The following is a 25,192-nucleotide window of genomic DNA, read 5'->3' on the forward strand; positions in this document are numbered from 1 at the left end:
ACCTCGAGAGAAAGCATCAGCAACAGTCACACAGTAGGACTCCAATAGGGAGCACCAGAAGAGGCAGGAATGCAGAGAAAGAGGGCAGCGGGTGGAGGACCTATGAACACAGCAAGCACTGTGGAAAGAGCACACAGGAGGCCAACCACCACAGGTCCAAATCCAGATGCTGCCTCTTAGCATCCCTGCAACCTCTGGCAAGCTACTTGACTCCCATGAGCCTCCATGTCTTCCTTGGGAAATGATGATGATGATAAAAACCCACCTCGCTTGCTGTTGGGAGGATTAAAGGAGTGGCCAGCATGGTAAACGGTACATACCTGGCACTCAGTGGTGGCTACTGTCATCTTGAAGCAGGCCCAATGCTAACAGAAAAAGGTCTTGAGAACACAGACTCAGCTGAAAAATGTGTTCCCACAAGGGCTGCCAGAAAAGGTTTATTCTCTGGGAAGGACATGGCGCTTAGAGCCTGATGCCAAAATCGAATCATCAGGAGGGAGGAAGTCAAGCAACATCACTCAGTCCTTGCCTGGCTTCCCCTCCCAAAGCACAATCTCCACCCTCTGCTGTGTTTCCTCCTCTCTCCAAAATCATCACTTCCCTGCAGCTGCATTCAGGCAAGGGGTGTGGTAATGAGAACAACAAACTGCAGAAAGTTCTCCTGACACTGGGCTTTTGGCTGTGCAATATGATTCGCGACAGGTTCACCTCTGAAACTGGCCTGACTTAGTAGAGCTGAATGTTACTCTCAACCTGGGCTGACCAGCCTGACCAGCTGGGTTCCTGCAGAAGGCTGCCAGGCCTGCCAGTGTAACCACTGAGCAAAGGGAAAGAGACTGAAAACATTCAAGCCGTCATTCCCAAATGATAAGCATTATTGTCCCTATGGTGCTCTTGTCTTCCAATACTTTTTTCTCCGTTTTTCTCAAATACTCATGCATTACTTCTATAAATAAAAAGTTTTAAAGTTTGTTTGCTTTTCACTATCCCCATATTGGCATTAAAGACAGCCAGTTTATCAGGCAGCATTTGAGGTAAGGAATGTCTCATCTCTGGCACCCTATAGTTCCTGGGTACCAGATTATACTCATCTTTCTGACTTAATTTCCAGAGTGGGTAGCAGCCCCCACCTAAGCACAGCCCCCTCACTGGGCAATCAGTTAGCAACAGCAATGCTGGCCACATGGGAGGCCCTCAGGTGTCCTCAACCCACCCCTAGGTTTACTGACAGGTACCCTGCAGGGAGGAGGGTGGGGACCCGAGCTGGACTTCACCCAACATTGCCACCTCCTCAACCCGTGTCCTGCCTACCACCCAAGGAGCTGAAGGACCCAACGGCACACCCTCAGTGGTTTCTGAAAGGTAGCAAAGCTCTTTCTACCCTTTTCCACTTTGGGTGAGAACATGTAGCTGGGTTGACAAGTTGGTTTTTTAGAAAGGAAGCACTGAATAGTGAGGCACTCGCCCAGCCAGAAGAGCGATCTGCAAAGACAGCCCCATCCCCAGGACGGGATTGCTGGATTCAGATACCACAAACCAAGAGAACCCAGACTCTGAACATGGAGCAGTACCAGGGTGAAAGACTTTTCCCACCGACATGGTCACATAGCCATTCTCCTTGAAGTACTGGGGGATGGTGGAGAAGTTTCCAGCGTGCACCCTCCAGTAGGAGTTGAAGTCGTACAGGCGGGTGGTGTCAGGTCTCCTGCCAGTGAGGAAAGAAACGCGGCTCGGGGCGCACACTGCTTGCTGTTAGGGAGCAGAAGCAGAGGTAAATGTCCTCACAGCAAAACATGTCTGCTATCTCTTAGGTAACCAAGCAACTGCCCTCTTGACGCCCCTAGCAAACAGCTTGGTAGCTGAGTCATGCAGAGCTCAAACCAGACACTGGGATTTGGGCATCACCTAGGCAACAGACAGCTTCCCGGAGAGAGAAAGGGAAGCAATCAGCCCCTGAAATCAGCAGATGCTTATCTCCTCCTACGCAATGGCCTCCCCAGGCACGCAGACCTGCCAGTGTTGCTGGGGGCAGAGCCATGAGGGGTTCAGGGAACAGAGCCACCCTGACTAGCTCTTACCTGAGGCCCAGTCTGCAGACCTGTGGGTGCCCTTCTGCAGTACCCCTTCCTTCTGAGCAGCAGGCAAGCCCCCGTTCTGGGAGAAAGCTGCCCAGGGCTGCCGTGAGCACATTAGGTCCAGGGCAGACCTTCCACCCAAGGAGAAGGCCACCCTTGAAGGTCAAGCTTTCCCATCAGTGGAAAGCCAGATTTTCTCCACTACCATTTTCTAGACTGCTTCCTCCTAACAAGATGTCCCGCACAATCTGCGCCATCTGACAATAGCTGAAGCTCACCGACCCCAACCCTCAGTGCCCGAGGAGGCACACACCCACAGCTAGAGGTTCCCAGACATACCTGCGCAAAGGCATTCTGGAAGAGGAGGCTGTGGGATGCCAATTGGTCAATATTTGGGGACCTCACCAGCTTATCCCCATAACAGCCCAGGGAGGGGCGCAGGTCATCCACGATGATGAGAAGAATGTTCAGAGCATCTACACAGGAGGGAGGGGCTTTGGTGAGGTAACCTGCACTGACACTGAACCCTCCCTCATAGTAGGTGCTAGGTTACTAAGAGGCCCAAGGCTGGACCCTGCACCTTAGCAGCCCAGGCAGGGAGGGGGCTGTGCCTCGGCAAGGGTGGGAGTGGGGCTCGAGGAGGAAGCCTGAGTCCTGGGTGGCAGGGTTAGGCTTTGGTAATGGCCTCAAACCTGGGTGAGGAAGCGAGATAGTGAGTGAAAGACGGTGGAAAGGAAAGATGAATTTAGGAAAAAAAGAGAATGATGTATGGAGGAAAGGACAGATGGTTGGATGGAGGAAGATAAGGAGGAAAAGATGCATAGTTGAAGGGAAGAAAGGATAGAGAGAAGGAAGGAAGGAGAGAGACAGAAATATGAATAGATAGAAGGTAAAACGGACGGATGGACTAATGGAGGGAGGAAAGGAAGGGTGAAGATGGATGGAGATGGGAAAGATGGGAGAAAAGAGGAAGAGAAGCAGAGGGATAGGAGGAGGATGGATGAATAGAAGGAAGGAGGGAAGGGAGGGATGAAGGGAGGGAAGGAAGGAGTAAAAAATGGAGGAAGGGAACGAATGATGGATGGATGGATGAAAGAGAGAATGGTAGGAGAGAGGGAGAATAAAAACAATGGATATAAACAAAGGAGGAAGGAGAGGAGAGAGGAGGGGAGACGGCAGGGAGGGCGTGGGCGGCACCTGTGGTCGAGTTGGCCTGCGTCTCGCATCCGAGAGCGACGCAGACGGAGCTCAGGACCAGACCCAGCCAGAGAAAGCCTCGGCCGGACCCGGGCGTCGGCATTTCGGCTTCGACGCGGCCGCTCCGGAGCGGCGGTGACAGGCTGCAGCAGGTGGCGCAGTTAGCAGCAGCCGCCGCAGCCACAGAGGCCTCCTCGTCGGGAACCCATGAAGACTGCGCAACACAGCCGCCGCCCGGGCCCGGAGGCCCGGGCGCTGGCCACGGCGCGAGTGCGTCTGTGCGACTCTTCCCTGCGTCCCTCCCCTTGGGGGCGGGTTCTAGAGGTGCGCGTCATCCTGCGGCAGTAGGCGTGGCCGAGAAACAGGCGCAGAGCCGGGGCGGGCCAGCTGCTTTGCAAGCTTCGCAGACCCAGCGGCCCGCAGGCCCCTAGGTGTAGAACTGCTAGGGATATTGCGATTCAACCACTGCCCTTAACAACTAGCAGTTACCCGTCTATTTTGCCTTTGCTTGTGCTATGCCTTTCACCTGGAAGCCCTGCCCCTCCTTGTTATCTTTATAAAAGACACACTTCTTGTAATCCAGCCTCAATGCCATTTTCCTTCCATGAGGACTTTTGAGAAAGTCCCTTCCTCCATCTAAAAGGACTCCCTTTCCTATTCATTTCTTCAACTAATTCTTAAGTATCGCAAATATGTATACCAGGCGCTGTTGTTGGTACTGGGGCTCTATGTCCCTGCCTTGGTGGAGCTTAAAACTATAGACAGACAGACAGACAGATAGATTAGATAGATAGATAGATAGATAGATAGATAGATAGATAGATAGATAGATAGTCAGTTGGTGGGCATACCCGGTCTGGAGAAAAATAAAGCGTGGGTGCGGGGCATGCTTGTTATTTTCTATGGGGTGGCCAGGCAGGGCCTCACTAGTGAAGGGGCATTTGAACAAAATTTTGAAGGAAGTGAGGGAGCAAGCCGCATTGAGGTCTGCAAGAAGGGTGCGCCAAGCAGAGAGAGCAGCAATTGTGGGGAGATGGAATCTTAGCCCTACACTGTACTGTACTGAATACTATTATACCGTCCTAATACTGCAAACACAGTTGGATTTTCAACTTTGAGAATCAATCTATAACAAAGCCCAGATGACTTAATTATGACTAAACGACAATGGACAATGGGAAGGTACAAATATAGCTGTGATGGTGCTGTGATGCACTGCTCAGATCTCCCTTGAAGACCAAAAATTTTACTTCCCTAGCTGGCTTGAGAGCTGTTAGCTGTCGTGAGCCCTCATCAGAAAGTGTCTTAGAAAAAGATAGGCACCTCAGCCAAGATTATCCCCTGTCCTCAGGAAGCCCACATCAATGATTCAACTTGAAGGTATAAAGGTCCAGCCCCAGGCCGGGCGCGGTGGCTCAAGCCTGTAATCCCAGCACTTTGGGAGGCCGAGACGGGCGGATCACGAGGTCAGGAGATCGAGACCATCCTGGCGAACATGGTGAAACCCCGTCTCTACTAAAAAAAAAAAAATACAAAAAACTAGCCGGGCGAGGTGGCAGGTGCCTGTAGTCCCAGCTACTCGGGAGGCTGACGCAGGAGAATGGCGTGAACCCGGGAGGCAGAGCTTGCAGTGAGCTGAGATCTGGCCACTGCACTCCAGCTCGGGAGAGAGCGCGAGACTCCGTCTCAAAAAAAAAAAAAAAAAAAAAACGGTCCAGCCCCTTACCCCAACTTGGGACATCTCTGAAAGGCCATCTCAGCTTCAGAGCTCCCTGTGGGGTTAACTGAAACCTTATTTGAAACTGCCCACTTTCTCAGTCTGTTGAATTTTGATTTCTTCCCTCCCCTCCCCTTCCACAGGTGTTGATCCTAAGAGTACTCCCTAAGAAACTTCCTGCACATTACTCTCCATCTTAGTCGGCTTCCTTGGGAACCTGGCCTGCAGTAACTAACAGCTGGCAAAAAGCTGGGAGGAGGAGGAAGGCAGATGGCAGGAAATGTAGGCACATTAACTTAGGGTTAGCAATTTAGGATTGTGTCCTTTGCCCCGGCCTATCGCAAAAAATAAAATAAAATAAAATAAAAAAAGAAAAATCAATAGTTGTCCCCAGTTCATAGAAAGAGAAATACAGATTTAGGGATATTTAAGGATACAAAAGTAAACAATAGAAAACTTAAAAGTGGCAATAAATCTATATAGTAAAAGGAGAAGGGAAAATGGCAGGGAGAGATGAAACAAAATTTGTCATGAGTTGATAACCAATGAAGTTCATTGATGAACACCTGGGGTTTATTACACTATTTTCTGTAATCTTGTATAGGCTTGATCAATTTCCAAAATCCAAGGTTAAAAATATGTACATAAAAAGGGGAATGGATAAGTGATCTCATCTATCATAGGAAGAAGTCAGCAATGTCTAAGGTTGAAAACATTAGAAAGTTGATATAGCAGTAACATAGTATTTAGAAAGACAGGGACAATCTACTAGAAGAAATGAAAATAGAAATATTTAAAATGAGAACAGAAGAGGGAAGGTGCAGGGCAGAGGGCCTTTGCTTTGTGTGACATGTATTTTGGTCTTTTTTGACTTATATGTTAGTGTCCTCCCCCAAAAATTGTATGTCCTAACACCCAGTACCTCAGAATGTGATCTTATTTAGAAACAGGGTCTTTAACAGGGTAATCAAGTTAAAAGGAGGTAACTGGGTTGGGCCCTAATCCAATATGATTGGGGTCCTTATCAAAAGAAAAAATGTGGACACACACACAAACACACAGAGAGAAGACACTCATGTGAAGACAGTGGATTGAAGTGATACATCTACAAGCCAGTGGATGCCAACAATTGCCAGCAAACCACAAGCTAGGAAGAGGCAAGGAAGCATTCTTCTATAGGTTTCAGAGGGTGCATGGTCCTGCTGGCACTTTCATTTAAGACTTCCGGTCTCCAGAACTGTAAGACAATGCATTTCTGTTGTTCTAAGCCACATAATTTGTAGTACTTTGTTACAGCAGCCCTAGTAAACTAACACTACCTATAAATATTCAAAATTTAACAAGATTGATGGGCTCAGCTGGGATAGAAAATTATATACACCACTTGGCACAATTGTGTGTGTTTGTTTTTGTTGTCTGTTTGCTCTGGTGTAAGCTTGAGGTTTTGCTGGGGCTCATAGCAGCAGAAAGACAAGAGTAGGAGCAAGTGGAGAGAGCCAGTAAGAGAGCAGTTCAGGTGGCTGACAGTGGTTAAGAAGACTAGTGGACTGGGGACAAAGAAAGATCTAGGAGATGGTTGAGGATGTAGAGAGGCAGCAAGGGTGTGAGAGTACTGGTTTTAGTCCCAGAATGAGATCCTGAAATTTAAGATTTCTGAGGTAAAACAGATCTGGTGATTTAAAGGTCAAGGATGTGGCCTTGAAGCTGGGAGGCTGAGGCGGGGAGGAAGAGACTGCTAGAGGTTAGAGATGAGGAAGAAGTCAAGGGTCTGTGAGTGGCACAAGCTGCTGATGAATACACTGCAGTCCCCCAGAATGACGACAGGACACAGGGTACCAAGGTCATCTGTGAGCCTGGTACCTGAGTCTTCAGTGAATGAGGGATAAGGGCCAATCAATGCTATGTAACAAATGACCACAAGCTTAGCGGCTGTAAACACCACTCATTTATCACCTCCTAGTTTCTGTGGGTCAGAAATCCAGGCACAGCTAAGCTGGGTCTTAAGTTCAGGATCTCAAAAGGTTGCACTGAAGGACTGCATTCTCACTTAAAGCTCAGGATTGTGGATAGCACAATCCACAGGTGCTTAAGTCCTTTATATAAGATGGTGCAGTATTTACATATCACATACACGCATCCTCCCATATACTTTACATTACCCCTAGATTACTTATAATTCCTAGTACAATGTAAGTGCCATGAAAATAGTTGTTACACTGCATTATTTATGAAATAATGACAAGGAAAAAAAGTCTGTACATGTTCACTACAGAGACAACCATCCATCTTTTTCAAATTCAACAGTTGGCTGAATCCACAGATGTGGAACACATTGATAAGGAGGCTGATTGTAGTACATTCTACCCGTACGCAAGGGGTCACATACACTACGGGGCAGGAAACTTGGGGGCCACCTAGAATGGCATCTACCACAAAAGAGCCCTATCTTGAGTCTCAATTCCAACAGATAACAGAAAATTTAGTCAATTCCACATTTTCCCAGTTACTTCAGGATTGTCTTACTAATTACCAATTATTGTTATCAAGTGATTTAGGATTGTCTCTTTTGCCCCAGCCTATCACCTAAAGTCTGTAAGGCTCTTAAATTCAGAGAGAGAGAGCAAGAGAGAAGAGAATCTGCTCATTGTCAACGGCAACCTGTCCTTGCCAGCATCCACTCCAATGTACAATCCCATCCAGTGCTCAGAGATAGCATACCTTCATGCTGTCTTCCAATGTGGTGGTGTCATTCTAACCTGGTTCCTAGCTGCACAGTCCATGCCATTTTCTATTGTGACATTTTTTGGAGGTGCGCTCTCCCTCTCACTCTCTCGGTCTCTCTCCCCCTCTCCCTCTCGCTCCCTCCCTCTTTCTCTTTCCCTCTTTCTCTCTCCCTCCCTCTCTTACCTCCTTGGAGGCACAGGAAAATTCAGCTGCTTTCTCATGCCACTTTAGTGTCACAGGAAGCAAAGGGGACTGCCCCAGATACTTCTGTAGCTAAGATATGTGGATTTGGTGTGAGAGGAGTTCTAGGACTCTGGACCTTCTCTTGCCTCCCCTCGCTCTTGGACTTCTACCCCCACCTTTGATCCTAACTCCAGGAGGAGGGGACAATGCACATTGGCAAACTGGTACATAGTCCCACACAGTGGTAGCATGAGGATTCAGGGGAGAATTCAAGATCTGTCTCTCATTCCAGATCCAGGGATCCTTGGATGGGCACTCCTCAAGGGCAGGCTCTGCCCAGTCCATTTACTACTTTTTCACCGGGGCTAGTACCTTCGTGGGGTTTCAACGGTTCGGGATGAGAACCATGATGAGAACTACCTGGATGAGGAAAGGGAATGTCCCAGGCTGTCCTCAGCCCAATGCCAGTGAGGGCTCTCTCCCCTGCAGAGTCACAGGCAGGGCCCTGGACTCTGTGGGCACATGAAATGGTGTTCCAAGGAGGAGCCTAACGTCAGCTGTGAATGTTACCCAAATACGCTGGGCACGGAGGGCACTGTTCCCAGAAGAGACTATCTCAAGGTGCGTGAGGCAATGTGTGAGAACTCTGCTCTCAATCTGAACTCTGGAGAGTACAGATGGTCATCCATAAGCATCTAGTTCCATAGCCAGGTCTGTGCTGCCCTGAGGACTGAGGTGCAGCAGTAGCAGCTCTAGGCTCCCTGGGGTTCCAGAGGAGTGAAAGTGAATGGCAACACAACCAGAATCTGATTCTGTTTTACTTCCCAGGAAGAAGTGAAGTCCCATGGAGCATGACAGGGCAGCCAAGGGGCTGGGCATCACAGAAGCCCTGACGTTTGCTGGGCTCCTACCCTGGGTCACACACTATGTCAAGAACTTCAGGAGCTGAGACATTTTCTCATGATGGAAGAGGTTAGTCCCAGTCCCATTTGCCTGTGGACATCTTGCATCATCCTCTGAACAATCTTTCCCTTGCTTCCTCTTCTTTCCAGTTCTCGTCCCACCCTCTTCCCTCTCTTCTTTTCTTTTTCTTCTCCCCTCAAGCCCAAGACTTTCCTGTCATGCCAGGCAATGATTCAGCCACTTCAGTTCTGGGTGGGTGGATAGGCAGGGCTTAGAGCAGGCAACCCTCGTGCTGTCAGAGCCAAAAAGTAGAGGAATTGTAAAAGCCTCCAGCAGGGGTTGCCTAAGCTCTGGTGTTTTGCCCCCACTACTTTAAAGGCGATTCATTTAAAACAAAACAAAACAAAACAAAACACAACCAACTTACTTTGTAAAGCATAAGCTTAAAATAAGAAAAACAGAAGTGCCTAACCAGATCTTTGGAAGTACTGCATTGCACTGTCACTGAGTGATGTATGACTGGCTCTCTTTCCGTTTGGACTGCATTCATCTGAATGGAATGGGTACATTGGTTACCTGCTTCTCTCCTGGCTTTTGCTGTTTCTCTTTGATCTAGAAAGGATTTATTCTTACTCTCCCAGATCTCTTTACAAAGAGCCTCAGGGAAGGGAAACAATGATGGCTGTTTGGGAATAAAGGGGGGCTCTCACAGTTGAAGTTTTCCCCATCTGGGCTTGGGTAAGGAGAAAGGCTTCTGGTCCCTCAGGCCTGTCAGTCGCATACCTGGGACCTGTCCCATAGTCATATAGACCTCAGGTTCTGACAAGAAGATATCTTGCAAAGCAGAGCCCACAGCTGGAATTCAAGGCAGAGCCCACTCCCTCTTGCCAGCAAAGCAGGACTGTCCCTTCTGAAGTAAGAGCCAGAAGACAAGATGGACTGGGAAACACTGCAAAGACATTGCTCCTCAGCCTTTGGTGACGTTCCTCCAAGGTCCCCTCTCATAGGTGTGTTATGAGACATACCTCAGGCATGAATGGATGCATCAACAAAAAGAATAGCTAAATACAGCCTGAAATATGACACCTTTAAGGGTACAAACAGAAGTGTAGGAGGAAGGATCTTCAAAGATATGCCAAATTACCATGACTTCAGATCAGTGCTTAGAAGTAGTCAGTAGTTTATGCCAAACAAGTATAGTGAGAAGAGCAACCTTGCTGGGTGGGTGAGGAAAATCAGTCCTCTTTTCTATCATATGAGACTAATTATTAAAAGAATTTCAATTTTGTCTTTATTAAGACATGAGTTCCTTATGTATTACATGCTATCTTCTGCTTTTTATTTGAAGAAATGTGGCATTTGGGAAGCAGCAGATGTCCCCCCTGTGGAATCAGTATGAAATGATATTTTTGTAACATCATTAAAAAGTCTATCAAAACGGGAAACTTCTCTAACACTCTCTAAGTGACCGATAAAAACACTCAAGAGGAGGAAGGCTTATCAGCGGAGATTCCTGCTAAAGGGCAAGTGTATTCACATATGAAACACAGTTTTCAAAGTCCTCAGAGCCCACAGCTGGATTTCTTTCCATCGAATCTTGGAGCCTAAGCATTGCAGTTAAATCCTGGGCAGGAGCAAGGCCTTGAGGCCCACGGTCTTAACCCTTACTTTGTATCCCAATGCAGAAACCACCAGCTTGCCCCCAGCTGGCTGCCTGGTTCCCACCTTTCTGACTGATGGTGGCTAAGCAGTCACATGATAGGGCAGTCTAAAGAGGATAAACTCTGTTGCAGCAATGTCTCATGCCTGTAATCCCAGCAGGCAAGGGAGGGCGAGGCAGGTGGATCACCTGAGGTCAGGAATTCGAGACCAGCCTGACCAACATGGTGAAACTCCATCTCTACTAAATACAAAAAAATTAGCATGGCATGGTGGCAGGCACCTGTAATTCCAGCTACTTAGGAGGCTGAAGCAGGAGAACTGCTTGAACCCGGGAGGCAGAGGTTGCAGTGAACCGAGATTGCGCCACTGAACTCCAGCCTGGGCAACAAGAGCGAAATTCTGTCTCAAAGAAAAAAAGAAAAAGTATGAACTCTGGAATCAGACAGGCCTTATTTCAACCCCAGCTCCTGTGTGACCCTGAGCCACTGCTAAACTTCCCTGGGCCCCATCAGGAAATGTGAATCCCACAAACAGCCAGCGGAGGGACCCACTTCCAGCCTCCAGTAAGTACTCAATCAACTGGGCCTTTATGAAGCAGGTTCTGCCTGCCTGACCAGAGGCTAGCTTGTGGAGTTCCAGATCCCAGCCTTCTCAGCCTGCTTCAGCTCCAGCCCAGTTGGGGCAAAGCTGCAGCAATTGCTGGCTCTCCTGAGCCCCACATGGCTCATATCATGGCTTGTGAACTTCAGAGAGATGCATAAGGGCCAGCGAAATATTTTCAGTTCTGAAGCCACAGCCTGTGCCATGTGGGGGTTTTCAGCCTGCACTGAGGTGATGCATCTGACTAGGCTCCAGGGTTTCGTGAGCATTTTCCTGAGGGCCCCATCTATGGCTACTATCATGCAGTGTAACTTGTTTTCAATATCAACAATGAGCTGCTTAAAGAATAAGTTCTCTTTCGAGACCAGCTGGCCAACATGGTGAAATCCCGTCTCTACTAAAAATACAAAAATTAGCCAGGCGTGGTGGTGCAAGCTTGTAATCCCAGCTACTCAGGAGGCTGAGAAGGAAGAATCGCTTGAACCTCAGAGGCAGAGGTTGCAGTGAGCTGAGATCACACCACTGCACTCCAGACTGGGTTACCGAGTGAGACCCTGTCTAAAATAAAATAAAATAAAATAAAAATAAAATAAAGATTAAGTTCTCACTGGGATACAATTAGCACTCTTCATACCACCGTCAGTCCACAGTGCGGTCCAAAGTCAAACAAAAGACCCCAACCCCAGGAGTGTTTTGCTATTCTTTTCCAATAACATCTTTGTGGATCAAATTCATCCCAGACTTTTCAACTCATTGAATCCTCACTGCTGCCCGAGGGCTGTGCACTATTTTTCTCTCCAGAGTACCAATGCACAAACTGAGGCTTGAAGAGGGTCATCACTGGCCCAAGGTCTCATAGCCAAAAGAGCTGGAACTTAGCCCCTGGCTTCTTAATCACTATGCAACACTGCCACAGGCCAGGGCACTGGGCTGGACTGCTAGGCCCTGTGCTTTAAGGGTAACCATGATCTGCTCTCATAGGCAACTAGAGCACATGGAAGGTCACAAGGCTGAGAGCAGGGGTGGATAGGCAAGAGTTTCCAGATCATAGGCTGTCAGAAAACCCCAATTTTACATGTGGGAAAAGTACATTTTACAATTCAGGGTCCAGATTAGTTCTAAGTTATTACTGTTAGCTACCAAGTCTGAGTGAGTAAGCCCTGAACACCACTGTCTAAAGGACTTTATGGCCCCACAATGCTGGGATGTGGGTTCTACCATCCTCATGTTACGTGATGAGAAAGTGGACATAAGCTGTCTAAGGTCACACAGCTAGTAAGTGACAAAGGCAGGACTCAAACCCAGTTTCAGCTAGTGAAGCCACCTCACTTATCCCCCTGTGCTCTACACAGATTTGGTGAAGAAGGAAACGATAGAATGTGTGACCACAATAAGCACCATGCTACAAGGAGATCCTGTGCTATTTCAGCTTTGTGGCCAACTGTCCTAGGAAGGGCGCCCTCATGAGGTCAAGGCTGGAGAAAAAGCACATATCCAGGAACTCTAGCCCTCTGCAAGGCCTCAACAAATGGTGGCTCTTACTGGTGTTAGTATCACATATGCAGAGATAATTTTCAGAATTCAGAAAGGGGATGAGGTGTGTAGATCAGTTACACCTCTCAGAGTCTAGCAAACACGTTGACATTTAAACAGTGAGATGTATGAATACAAAATATGATAAATGAAGAAAATTCAGTATTTTATAAACAGTTTCGTATCATCCATTTTAGGTTTTACTAGCAAGAGAATTTAGAGCAGGCCTGTGAAAAACCTTTTGCTTGCCAGAGCTTTATGGATTAGGGTTTTGTGAATAATAGATCATGGGTCTGTACTGCCCTAGGCATCAATTTCCACACAGATCAAAAAAGAGGCTTCCCGCCTTACAGATTCCTGGTACTGAAATAGCCCTCAATTTTCAAACCTGTCAGTTCACCCAAGTCGATTCTCACTGCCTCCCTATTGGCCCAGAGCCACTACACATAATCCATGGATGGAATCTAAGTCCCCAAACAGGCCATATCCTGTAGGACCTTCAGGACTGGAAATCTACAGTCTCACAGCTCTTCTTCCTTCTCCCCAAGCTGGAGGCTTTTCCCTATCTGCCCATCTCCCATCTACAGGCTTCCAAGCTCAGGCCAGCATCCCCACACACTTATTCAAAAGGTCATTCCTGGGAAAACAGAAATGTGTCTTCACCACTATTAGTAATACTGTGCTTTATAGTTTACAGATCACTCCCACAGGAATCTCATCCCCCAGGAGACAGACTGAGAAGTTTTATTACTCCTGCAGGTGGATGGTTAATATTGTACCCATCTTCCGGATGAGATAATTATAACGTAGAGAGGTATAGTGACTTTCTGAGTCACACATCCATTGAATGATGGAGCCGGGTTCAATTCCAGGTTTATAACTACAAAGTTTGTGCTTCCTGCCCTGCTTGCCCTGTGGAGGACAGAAGCCTGACTATCTTTATCTGGGTAGCTTTCTCTCTCTCTCTCTCTCTCTCTCTCTCACACACACACACACACACACACACACACACACACACACCCCTTTCCTTTACAGGCAGTGGACGAAATCTCATAGTTTACCAAAATCTCTAAAGCTCGCTTGCCAGCAATCCCCCAGTGGACTTGAACTGATGGTGCCAGGTTTGGGTCATGGGGTAACAGAAAAGCAGGCAACTCGATCAAAGCAGAGCCCCTCTTCCATCTGCTTTCCTTTCCATCATGAGGATGATTTTATCTCATCTGTCAGAGTGACCACTGCCTTTCATGGAGATGGCAGGAGGCAAGTTGCTAAAGAACCTGACAAAGACTTAGAGAAGCCTAGAAACTCGGTCCCAGAGACCATCCCTCCTCTACCTCCACACAGAAACACACACACACACCTATACTCACACACACTCCCAACAGATTGGGAGCCTACATCTCCCAGGCAGTTTCCACAGCAAAACTGTGCTGAGAGCCCATGTCTCCCAACTCCCAGGACAGACTCAGACATAGGAGCCAAATTCTTCTTGCAGCCACATAAAGGCTGTGGTGATAAAAGACAGATGTTTGGCGAGACACAGCATGAAGCAAATATATCCTTTAACCAGGTTCTGGCCTTACCCTTTGCAGAAAGATGTGGAAACAAATAATCATTTGATTACGAGAATTGGCTTTGTGGGTTCTAAGGTGGGAAGTGGTGGGAGGAAGCCAAGAACAGGGAAGTGCAACAGTGACACTTAGACCCTTCTTCCCTTCTCATAGGTAAAGTACTCTGTTGATTCTGTTTTGTCCATGTATCCCTCAAGCAGGGGTTGATATCTGAGTCCTCACCATTTTCTTAGGTGGGCTTGTAAGTGTCCAAACAGCAGGTGCCCACAGGGCATGAGACAGCTAGGGACAGGCAGACGTGTCGAAGCTTGTCCTTGGAGTCTATCCCACTTGGCCCCTAATACATGCCATGTCAAGCTCTAGTTCTCCTTCCCATTCCAAGGATTCCTTATCCTTTGGACCCTTTTCTTTCTCCTGGCCAAGTCACTTCTCTCCCACCTCTCCCTGCTTCCCCAAGGTCTGGGCTTATCTGGTCTCTTGCAGGAGCAATTTCAAGAGCAGGCATCAGAGACTTTTGGTGTTGGGTCAGCAGTTTCCTTCAATCTTTTTTTTTTTTTTTTTTTTTTTTGTCATAGTGGGGGCTGGAGGCATGATATTCAGGATAAAAGTAAGAGCAACATGTTGGGGAAGAATACACAGTAAAACAACCAGATCAAGTCTTCATGTGTGACCCTCCAAGAGTCCTCCCACAAGGGCAGCTTTGTAACCTCCAGAAGAAGATAGCCTCTTCTATCTTAGGTCTTCTATCCTAACAAATAGGGGCCACATAGGCTCAAAGTAAAGGGATGAAGAAAGAACTATCACACAAACAGAAAACAAAAAAAAAAACAGCAGGGGTTGTTATTCTAATATTAGATAAAACAGACTTTAAACCAGCAACAGTAAAAAAAGACAAAGAAGGGCATTATATAATGATAAATTATATAAGTCCTCAATTCAAGAAGACTTAACTATCTATACATATGAACCCAACACAGAGCATACGGATTCATAAAACAAGTACTTCTAGACCTACAAAAAGATTTAGACAGCTACACAATAATAGTGGGGGAGTTTGACACCTCACTGACAGCATTGAACAGATCATTGAAGCAGAAAACTAACAAAGAGATTCTGGACTTAAATTTGACACAAACAATTGGATCTAATGGACATCTACAGAATACTCTACCCAACCACCATAGAATATCTATTTTTTCATCTGTACATACTCTAAGATTTATCACATGATCAGCCATAAAGCAAGTCAATAATTCAAAAAAACTGAAATCATATGAAGCAGGTTCTTGGACCACAGTGAAACAAAAATAGAAATCAATATCAAGATAAACTCTCAAAACCACACAATTACCTGGAAACCAAACTTGCTCCTGAATGACTTTTGTGTAAAAAATGAAATTAAAGCAGAAATCAAAAAAATTACTTTAAATAAATGAAAACAGAGATACAACATACCAAAATCTCTGGGCTGCAGCAAAAGCAGTGTTAGGAGGAACGTTTATAGCACTAAATGCTTACATCAAGAAAACAGAAAGATCTCAAATTAACAATCTAATATTGCAGCTAGAGGAACTAGAAAAACAAGAACAAACTAACCCCAAAGCTAGAAGAAAAGAAATAACTAAAATCAGAACAGAACTAAATGTAATTGAGGCTCAAAATCCGGACAAAGAATCAATGAAACAAAAAGTTTATTATTTGAAAAGATAAACAAGATTAATAGTCTGCCAGCTAGATTAACAAACAAAAAAAGAAAAGATTCAAATAAGTACAATCAGATATAACAAAGGTGACATTATAACTAATCCCACAGAAATACAAAAGATCCTCAGAAAAGATTCTTTTTTTTTTTTCAATAGAGACAGGGTCTCACTATGTTGCCCAGGCTGGTCTCAAACTCAAGCAATCCACCTGCCTCAGTGTTGCAAAGTGCTGGGATTACAGACATGAGACACCGTGCCCAGCTGTTCAGAGATTATTAAGAACACCTCATTGAACACAAACTAGAAAATCTAGAGGAAATGGATAAATTCCTAGAAACAGAGGAAATGGATAAATTCCTAGGAACAGAGGAAATGGATAAATTCCTAGGAATAGAGGAAATGGATAAATTCCTAGAAAAACACAACCACACAAGATTAAATCAGTAAGAAATTAAAAGCCTACACAGACCAATAACAAGTTATAAAATTGAATTCGTAATGTAAAAAAACCTACCAAGGCTGGGCACAATGACTCACGCCTGTAATCTTAGCACTTTGGGAGGCCAAGGCGGGCAGATAAGTTGAGCTCAGGAGTTCATGACCAGCCTGGGCAACATAGTGAGACCCTGTCTCTACTAAAAAGACAAAAAAATAGCCAGGCATTGTGGTGTACACCTGTGGTCCCAGTTACTCGGGAGGCTGAGGTGGGAGGATGGCTTGAGGCTGTGAGGCAGAGGTTACGGTAAGCTGTGTTTGCACTACTGCACCTCAGCCTGGGTGACAAGTGAGACCCTGTCAGAAAACAAACAAACAAACAAAACAAACAAAACCTACCAACAAAAAAAGTACTGGACCAAATACATTCACAACCAAATTCTACCAGACATATATAAAACAGAGCTGGTATTCATCCTACTAAAACTATTCCAAAAAATTGAGAGAGACTCCTCTTTAACTCATTCTACAAAACCAGCATCATCCTGATACCAAAATCTGGCAAAGTCATGAAAGAAAAAAAAAAGAAGGCCGGGCACAATGGCTTATGCCTGTAATCCCAGCTACTTGGGAGACTAAGGCATGAGAATCGCTTGAACCCAGGATGCAGAGGTTGCAGTGAGCCAAGATTGCACCTTGCGCTACTGCACTCCAGCCTGGGTGACAGAGTGAGACTCTGTATCAAAAAAAAAAAAAAAAAAAAAGAAAAAGAAAAGAAAGGAGAGAGAGAGAGAAAAGAAAGAGACAGAGAGAGAAAGAAAGAAAGAAAGAAAGAAAGAAAGAGAGAAAGAGAAAGAAAGAAAGAGAGAAAGAGAAAAGAAAAGAAAAAGAAAACTACAAGCCAATATCCCTAATGAACATAGACACAAATACCCTCAGAAAAAAAAAAAACTAGCAAACTGAATCCAGCAGCACATCAAAAAATTAATTGCCCATAATCAAGTAGGCTTTATTCCTGGGATGCAAGATTGGTTCCACATACACGAATCAATAACTGTGATTCACCACATAAACAGAAGTAAAAGCAAAAACCATTATCATCTCACCAGATGTAGAAAAAGCTTTTGATAAAAATCCACCATCTCTTCATGATGGGCAAAAGCTGAAAGCATTCCCCTTAAGAACTGGAACAAGACAACGACACCCACTCTCACCACTCCTATTCAACATAGTACTGGTAGTCCTAGCCAGCAATCAGGCAAGATAAAGAAATTAAAGGCATCTAATTAGGAAAAGGGCCAGAATGGCCAGGTGTGGTGACTCATGCCTGTAATCCCAGCACTTCGGGAGGCCGAGGTGGGAGGATCACCTGAGATCAGGAGTTCATGATCACCCAGGCCAACATGGCGAAATCTAAAAATTAGCTGGGCGTGGTGGTGGGTACCTGTAATCCCAGCTACTCTGGAGGCTAAGGCAGGAGAACTGCTTGAACCCAGGAGGCAAAGGCTGCAGTGAGCCGAGATCGTACCACTGCACTCTAGCCTGGGCGACAGAGCGAGACTCCATCTCAAAAACAAAAAAACAAAACAAAAAAAAAAAAAAAAGGAAAAGAAATCACATTGTCTCTCTTTGTTGATGATTCTATGCCTAGACTCAGCCAAAAAGCACCTAGAACTGAAAGTGATTTCAGTAAAGTTTCAGCATACAAAATCAACATACAAAAATCAGTAGCATTTTTATACACCAAAAATGTTCAAGCTGGGAGCCAAATCATGAACACAATCTCATTTATAATAGCCACAAAAAATTAAAATACCTAGGAACACATCTAACCAAGGAGGTGAAAGATCTCTCCAAGAGAACTCCAAAACAGAGCTGAAAGAAACTATAGATGACTTAAACAAATGAAAAATCATTTCATGCTCATAGATTGGAAGAATCAGTATTATTAAAATGTGCATATATCCACAATCTACAGATTCAAAATTATTTCTATCAAAATGCCAATATCATTTTTCACAGAATTAGATAAAACTAGCCTAAAATTCGTATGGAACCAAAAAAAAAAAAAAGTCCAAATAGCCAAAAGAATCCGAAATAAAAAGAATAAAGCCAGAATCAACACATTATCCAACTTCAGGCTATACTACAAGGCGCCAGTAACCAAAACAGCATAGTACTAGTACAAAAACAGATACACACACCAATGGAACAGAATAGAGAGCCCAGGAACAATGAAGCACACCTACAACAAAGTCTTCGACAAAGTCAACAAAAATATGCAATAGAGAAAGGAATTACTATTCAATAAATGGTTCTGGGAAAGCTGGTTAACCATATGCAGAAAAATGAAACGGGATCCTTACCTATCACCATATACAAAAATTAACTCAAGATGGATTAAATATTTAAGTGTAACACCTAAAACTACAAAAATCCTAGAAGAAAATTCTAGACATCGGCCTTGGCAGATAATTCATGACTAAGTCCTCAAAAGCAATTGCAACACAAACAAAAATTGACAAGTGGGACCTAGTTAAACTGAAGAGTTTCTGCACAGCAAAAGAAACTATCAACAGAGTAAACAGACAACCTACAGAACAAGAGAAAATACTTACAAACTATGCATCCACAAATGTCTAATATGCTGAATCTATAAGGAACTTAAATCCACAAGCTAAAAACAAATAACCCCATTAAAAACCAGGCAAAGGACACGAACAGATGCTTCTCAAAAGACGACATACAAGCAAACAATAAACATGATAAAATGCTCAACATCACATCAGAGAAATGCAGATCAAAACCACAATGAGATACCATCTCACACCAGTCAGAATGGCTATTATTTAAAAGTCAAAAAACAGCAGATGCTGGTGATGCTGTGGAGAAAAGAAAACACTTATACACTGTTGGTGGGAGTGTAAATTAGTTCAGCCACTGTGAAAAGCAGTTTGGAGATTTCTCAAAGAACTTAAAACAGAACTACCATTTAACTCAGCAATCCCATTATTGGATATATATCCCAAAGAAAATAAATGGTTCTACCAAAAAGACCATGCACTGGTATGTTCATTGTAGCACTATTCACAATAGCAAAGACATGGAATCAACCTAAGGTTCCATCACTGGTGTACCGGATAAAGAAAATGTGGCGCATCTGTATCACCAGTACTTCACAGTCATAAAAAGATGATATCATGTCCTTTGCAGCAACACAGATAGAGCTGGAGGCCGTTATCCTAAGCAAATTAACACAGGATCAGATACCACATGCTCTTGCTTGTAAGTGGGAGCTAAACATTGGGTACACATGGACATAAAGACGGGAACAACAGATACTGGGAACCGCAAGAGAGGAGAGGGAGGGAGGATGTGGGTTAAAAAACTACCTATTAGGTAGTATGCTCACTACCTGGGTGACAGGTTCAATCCAACCCCAAACCTCAGCATCATGCAATACACCCTTATAACAAACCCACACATGTACCCCCTAAATCTAAAATATTAATAAAAGTTTAAAGTTTTTAAAAAGAATAGAGGCTAGTGGGGCAATGATTGTACAATGATGTGAAGGCACTGAATGCCACCGAACTGGACACTTAAAAATGTTTAACATGGTAACTTTTATATGATATATATTTTAACACAGTTTTAAAAAGAACAGGAGCTGGGGACACTGTTCAAGCTCTGTTTGGTGGTATAATCCCCAGTGCCCCACAGGCACCACAGCTGCACATGGAGCCATGTGTTATCTTTCCTGGATGCTTCCACCAGCTGAGAATATGTCAGTTTTGAGGCAGATGTGTTTGTTGGAGGACTAGGGGTAGGGATCATCTGTATGTCTTCTCCCAGGCCTGTCCTGGGGCACGGGCCTTTTTGCAGAAATTGAGTACTTAGCTCTTCTGGCCCTCCCTGCACCCCACGGCATCCTTGGTGTTCCCCTGGGTCAGGGACTGAGGACCAAGTCATACATAGGCCCGTTTCTCAGCACTGCAGGTCATCATTCTGTCCTCTGTTCACTGCCTGTCTCCCTATTCTGACTCACAGCTGGACTCGCACCTTCCATGAAATCAAAGTTAGCTGCTGTTACTTTTTGCTTGGGAACATATCCTTCCTGCCTCTGCCAATCTCTTTGACATCTGGGTACTCAAGGAAAGCTTCCCCTGTAAGCTCTCTGAGGAGCCATAGGTTATTTCTGCAGAGTCCCTGAACTGCTCCTGTTCCACCCACTCTGTTCTCTGTTCCACCCACTCTTGTTCCACCTTATTTTGTCCCCAACCATGCTAACATGGGCAGTGTCTGGGCCTCCAGCTGTCAGTTTGTATGTCCTATCCCTCGCTTTCCATCCCATAGCTCTGACCACCACTGCCTAGCTTGATTTTGGCAGTTTGTCCCTAAGACTAGCAGTCCCCAAGGAAGGTTCCAATACATGTGTCATCTCTTTCACCCCCAAACTAGAATCAATGACTGCCAAACATCAAAAGTACGAGGTAAAAATCCAATGGTCTTGTTTCTGGCCCACTGTGGGTATGCAACAGGAAATTCACGTGCACCTTCACTGCTCTTTTTCTCAGGGACGTTCTCCCGGCATGTTAGCAAGGTCCAGTTAAATTTCTCAGGGTGAGGGTCCCCTTGGAGAAGGGAGTGAGTTGGTGTGGATTTCTGTACTCAAGGTAGAGCACTTCCAACAACCAGGAGCTCTGGGCATCCCACCCCTGATCTGGGCAAATCTGGCAAAAGTCTACACACTAAAAATAGCTTTCCCAGTACACCAAAGTGATGGTAGAGGCTTCCTGATCTGGCTTGCACACCACAGGTGAAGTCATTGGTCACTTACCAGTGTCTGCCCACTTAGGTTCTAAAGTCCACTGTATCAATGACATCATGCTAACAACTGGATGAGCAAGACATGGCAGGGATTTTAGAGGCCTTTGAAAGACATAAGCACTTCAGAGAGTGGTAGCTTAAGCCTACAAAGATTCAGAGCCCTGCCATATCAACGAAGTATTTAAGGGGCTACTGATCAGGGGCATGCTAGGACCACCCCTCCAAAGTCAGAGGCAAATGACTGTATCTCACACCTCCTACCACTAAGAAGGAAGCACGATGCCATGTAGGCCTCTTTGGGTCTGGAAGCAGGGGACCAAGCAGTGGAATGACCTCACTTATTATTTCTCCTAGTGATCCACATGGGAATTTGTGCTTCCCGTCCCAATACAGTCACCACTAGCAAAATTCATCTATTTAAATTTAAATTAAGATAAAATTAGTTATTTTATCTGAATTTTAGATAATTAAAATTCAGTTCCTCAGATACACCAGGTACATTTCAAGTACTCAGTAGGCACATGCAGCCAGTGGCTACCTAATTGAACAGTGGATCCTGGCTACTCAAATGGGAATGCTTCCACCAGTACACACAGTAGGAGTCCCACTGAATTATGAGCCATGGCTGATAACTGAATTACAAGTCATGGGAACCTTGGGTTCATTCATCCTGCTATGGCTATGGGACTAAGCAGGTGTAAAGAAGAGTAGCCATTCTGTCAGGGGTATTGGCTCTGATCATGATGAGGAGGCAGGGTTGTTCTTACACACTGTGAACAGAGAAGGATATATTTGGCACCCAGGTGATCCATTTGAATGTCTCCTAATAATTCTTTGCCCAATTTTTATGGTAAATGGACACATGCAATTCCCACAGTCTGAGAAGGTCATGGGGACCATGGGTTCAGAACCAATCCTCAGGGATAAAGGTCTGTTACTCGACCAGGTAGGTCACTGAGAACAGCAGACATGGTGGCTGAGACTGAGAGCACTCTAGATTGGATAGACGAGGAAGACCATGAGCATCAGTTGTGGCTTCAAAGCCAGTTGCAGTCATGCGGGCCATACACCATCCCACTACCCTGCCTCATGTTCAACTCCCCAGGAAAAGGGCCAAGCCAAATCCTGGAGAAGTTATTCCCAAATGAGGGGAGCATCCTGTGTGAAGCAAGCCCATCTGAGGCCTGCAAGACATGGGCTGTGGTCGATGCTGTGGTCGTTCCACAGCCCAGCCTGATGGCGGAGATAATCATTCCCCTGCCTGACAAAGGTGTTGCGTGATGATGGCACATAACTCTCTCTCCAAATATCAGTCAAGGGGTCAATGAAGGGTGGAGAGTACCAACACCTGGACTCCAGCCTCTACTTGCAACATCTCAATAGAATCTTCCCAACCATAGAGCTCCCTGAGGGACTGACTCAATTCTACTTCCCTCACTCTCTTACAAGTGTTTGTTTTTGTTTTTGTTTTTTTGAGATGGAGTTTTTCACTCATTTGCAATGGCGCAATCCCAGCTCACTGCAACCTCCACCTCCCGGATTCAAGCGATTCTCCTGCCTCAGCCTCCTGAATAGCTGGGATTACAGGCATGCACCACCACGCCCAGCTACTTTTGTATTTTTAGTAGCGATGGGGTTTCTCCGTGTTGATCAGGCTGGTCTCGAACTCCTGACCTCAAGTGATCCACCTGCCTTGGCCTCCCAAAGTGTTGGGATTACAGGCATGAGCCACTGCGCCTGGCCACAGGTGTTATTTTCTAGAACACGTCTTACCCTTTCAAGTTGCAGGGATGAACTAGTGAAGGCCCCAAACACTGACCAACTGGCATCCCACAGCCTCCTCTTCCAGAATGCCTTTGCGCAGGTGTGTCTGGGAACCTCTAGCTGTGGGTGTGTGCCTCCTCGGGCACTGAGGGTTGGGGGCGGGGAGCTTCAGCTATTGTCAGATGGCACAGATTGTGCAGGACATCTTGTTAGGAGGAAGCAGTCTAGAAAATGGTAGTGGAGAAAATCTGGCTTTCCACTGATGGGAAAGCTTGACCTTCAAGGGTGGCCTTCTCCTTGGGTGGAAGGTCTGCCCTGGACCTAATGTGCTCACGGCAGCCCTGGGCAGCTTTCTCCCAGAACGGGGGCTTGCCTGCTGCTCAGAAGGAAGGGGTACTGCAGAAGGGCACCCACAGGTCTGCAGACTGGGCCTCAGGTAAGAGCTAGTCAGGGTGGCTCTGTTCCCTGAACCCCCTCATGGCTCTGCCCCCAGCAACACTGGCAGGTCTGCGTGCCTGGGGAGGCCATTGCGTAGGAGGAGATAAGCATCTGCTGATTTCAGGGGCTGATTGCTTCCCTTTCTCTCTCCGGGAAGCTGTCTGTTGCCTAGGTGATGCCCAAATCCCAGTGTCTGGTTTGAGCTCTGCATGACTCAGCTACCAAGCTGTTTGCTAGGGGCCTCAGGAGGGAGGTTGCTTGGATACCTATGAGATGGAAGGCACATTTTGCTGTGAGGACATTTACCTCTGCTTCTGCTCCCTAACAGCAAGCAGTGTGCACCCCAAGCCACGTGTCCTTCCTTACTGGCAGGAGACCTGACACCACCCGCCTGCACAACTTCAACTCCTACTGGAGGGTGCACGCTGGAAACTTCTCCACCATCCCCCAGTACTTCAAGGAGAATGGCTATGTGACCATGTCGGTGGGAAAAGTCTTTCACCCTGGTACTGCTCCATGTTCAGAGTCTGGGTTCTCTTGGTTTGTGGTATCTGAATCCAGCAATCCCATCCTGGGGATGGGGCTGTCTTTGCAGATCGCTCTTCTGGCTGGGCGAGTGCCTCACTATTCAGTGCTTCCTTTCTGAAAAACCAACTTGTCAACCCAGCTACATGTTCTCACCCAAAGTGGAAAAGGGTAGAAAGAGCTTTGCTACCTTTCAGAAACCACTGAGGGTGTGCCGTTGGGTCCTTCAGCTCCTTGGGTGGTAGGCAGGACACGGGTTGAGGAGGTGGCAATGTTGGGTGAAGTCCAGCTCGGGACCCCACCCTCCTCCCTGCAGGGTACCTGTCAGTAAAACTAGGGGTGGGTTGAGGACACCTGAGGGCCTCCCATGTGGCCAGCATTGCTGTTGCTAACTTGTTGCTCAGTGAGGGGGCAGTGGTTAGGCGGGGGCTGCTGCCCATTCTGTGAATTAGGTCAGAAAGATAAGTGTAATCTGGTTTCTGCACCTTGTCTCAGGAGCTCGCAGTTCTGGACATGGGAAAGTGCACTTCAACAGGTGTCTCAGGTGGTCTGGCCACCTCTCCTTGAGCTCATCATTCCCTTAGCCTCCCTGTGCTGCCAGGTCCTCATCTTGGGCCTCTGGGGCAGGAGCCAAAAACCTCTGGGCATGGGAACGTGGGATTTAACAGGCTGCCTGACGGGCCTGTCAAGGTCATTGGGTTTTTGTTCCTCCTGATCTCAGGATGGATCCTTGGGGCCCACACAGGCATGCGTTCTCCTTAGCCGGACTTCCCTGTATTTGCTCCTGGCTGCAGCAGCACAGGCTGAGGCCAGATGTTCCAGACGTTCAATGAGATCTTGCAGTCAGGCAGTCCACAGTTATTTCTATAGCATGTGCCATGTGTCAGACCCTGTGCCAGGCCTGGGGGCCACCTCTGCCTGGTGCAGGGCAGCTCACAAAAGCTGGCAGAGGCCGAAGGCTGCGTGCCAGTATTCAGAATGCCACAGAGCGCCTGACTGCTGTACCTTCAGGGCCTCCACGGGCACCCCAGTCAGAGTTTCAGGGGTGGATTCCTGATGTCCCACTGCCGGGGTCCCTCACTTTGCCATCCTGCAGGCTTCTCCATCCTCAACCTTTTAGATTCCCGCCACACTGAATCTAAAAGGGACAACGTGATCTCCAAGCTGGTGGCCTAGGAGCCTGCCGATAACCGACCCATTCATCAGCCCTCGTGGGTCAAGGCTGCCTCGTCCTCCCCAAGAGAGTGGAGAGGTTGAGCAGTGGGGCTACCCCTCGGCCCACGGGGCTGACCGACTGGGGCAGGAGTCAGGGGGAACTCCCTCTCTTTCTGT

General features: G+C 46.4%; 1 protein-coding gene across 1 annotated transcript in view; it reads right to left on the reverse strand.

Annotated features, from left to right (window-relative positions):
- Positions 1 to 25,192, reverse strand: part of IDS (iduronate 2-sulfatase) — a 308,093-nt gene that overhangs the window by 22,882 nt on the left and 260,019 nt on the right. The window contains exons 2-4 of the mRNA XM_050775197.1: positions 3,273 to 3,546; positions 2,415 to 2,551; positions 1,572 to 1,749 (exon numbers count right to left, since the gene is read on the reverse strand). Of these exons, the coding sequence (XP_050631154.1) occupies positions 1,572 to 1,749; positions 2,415 to 2,551; positions 3,273 to 3,375 (418 nt within the window). The 5' untranslated portion in view covers positions 3,376 to 3,546. The remainder of the gene's footprint in view (positions 1 to 1,571; positions 1,750 to 2,414; positions 2,552 to 3,272; positions 3,547 to 25,192) is intronic.

Source organism: Macaca thibetana, chromosome X (assembly GCF_024542745.1).
Source record: "Macaca thibetana thibetana isolate TM-01 chromosome X, ASM2454274v1, whole genome shotgun sequence".
Taxonomy (NCBI): domain Eukaryota; kingdom Metazoa; phylum Chordata; class Mammalia; order Primates; family Cercopithecidae; genus Macaca; species Macaca thibetana.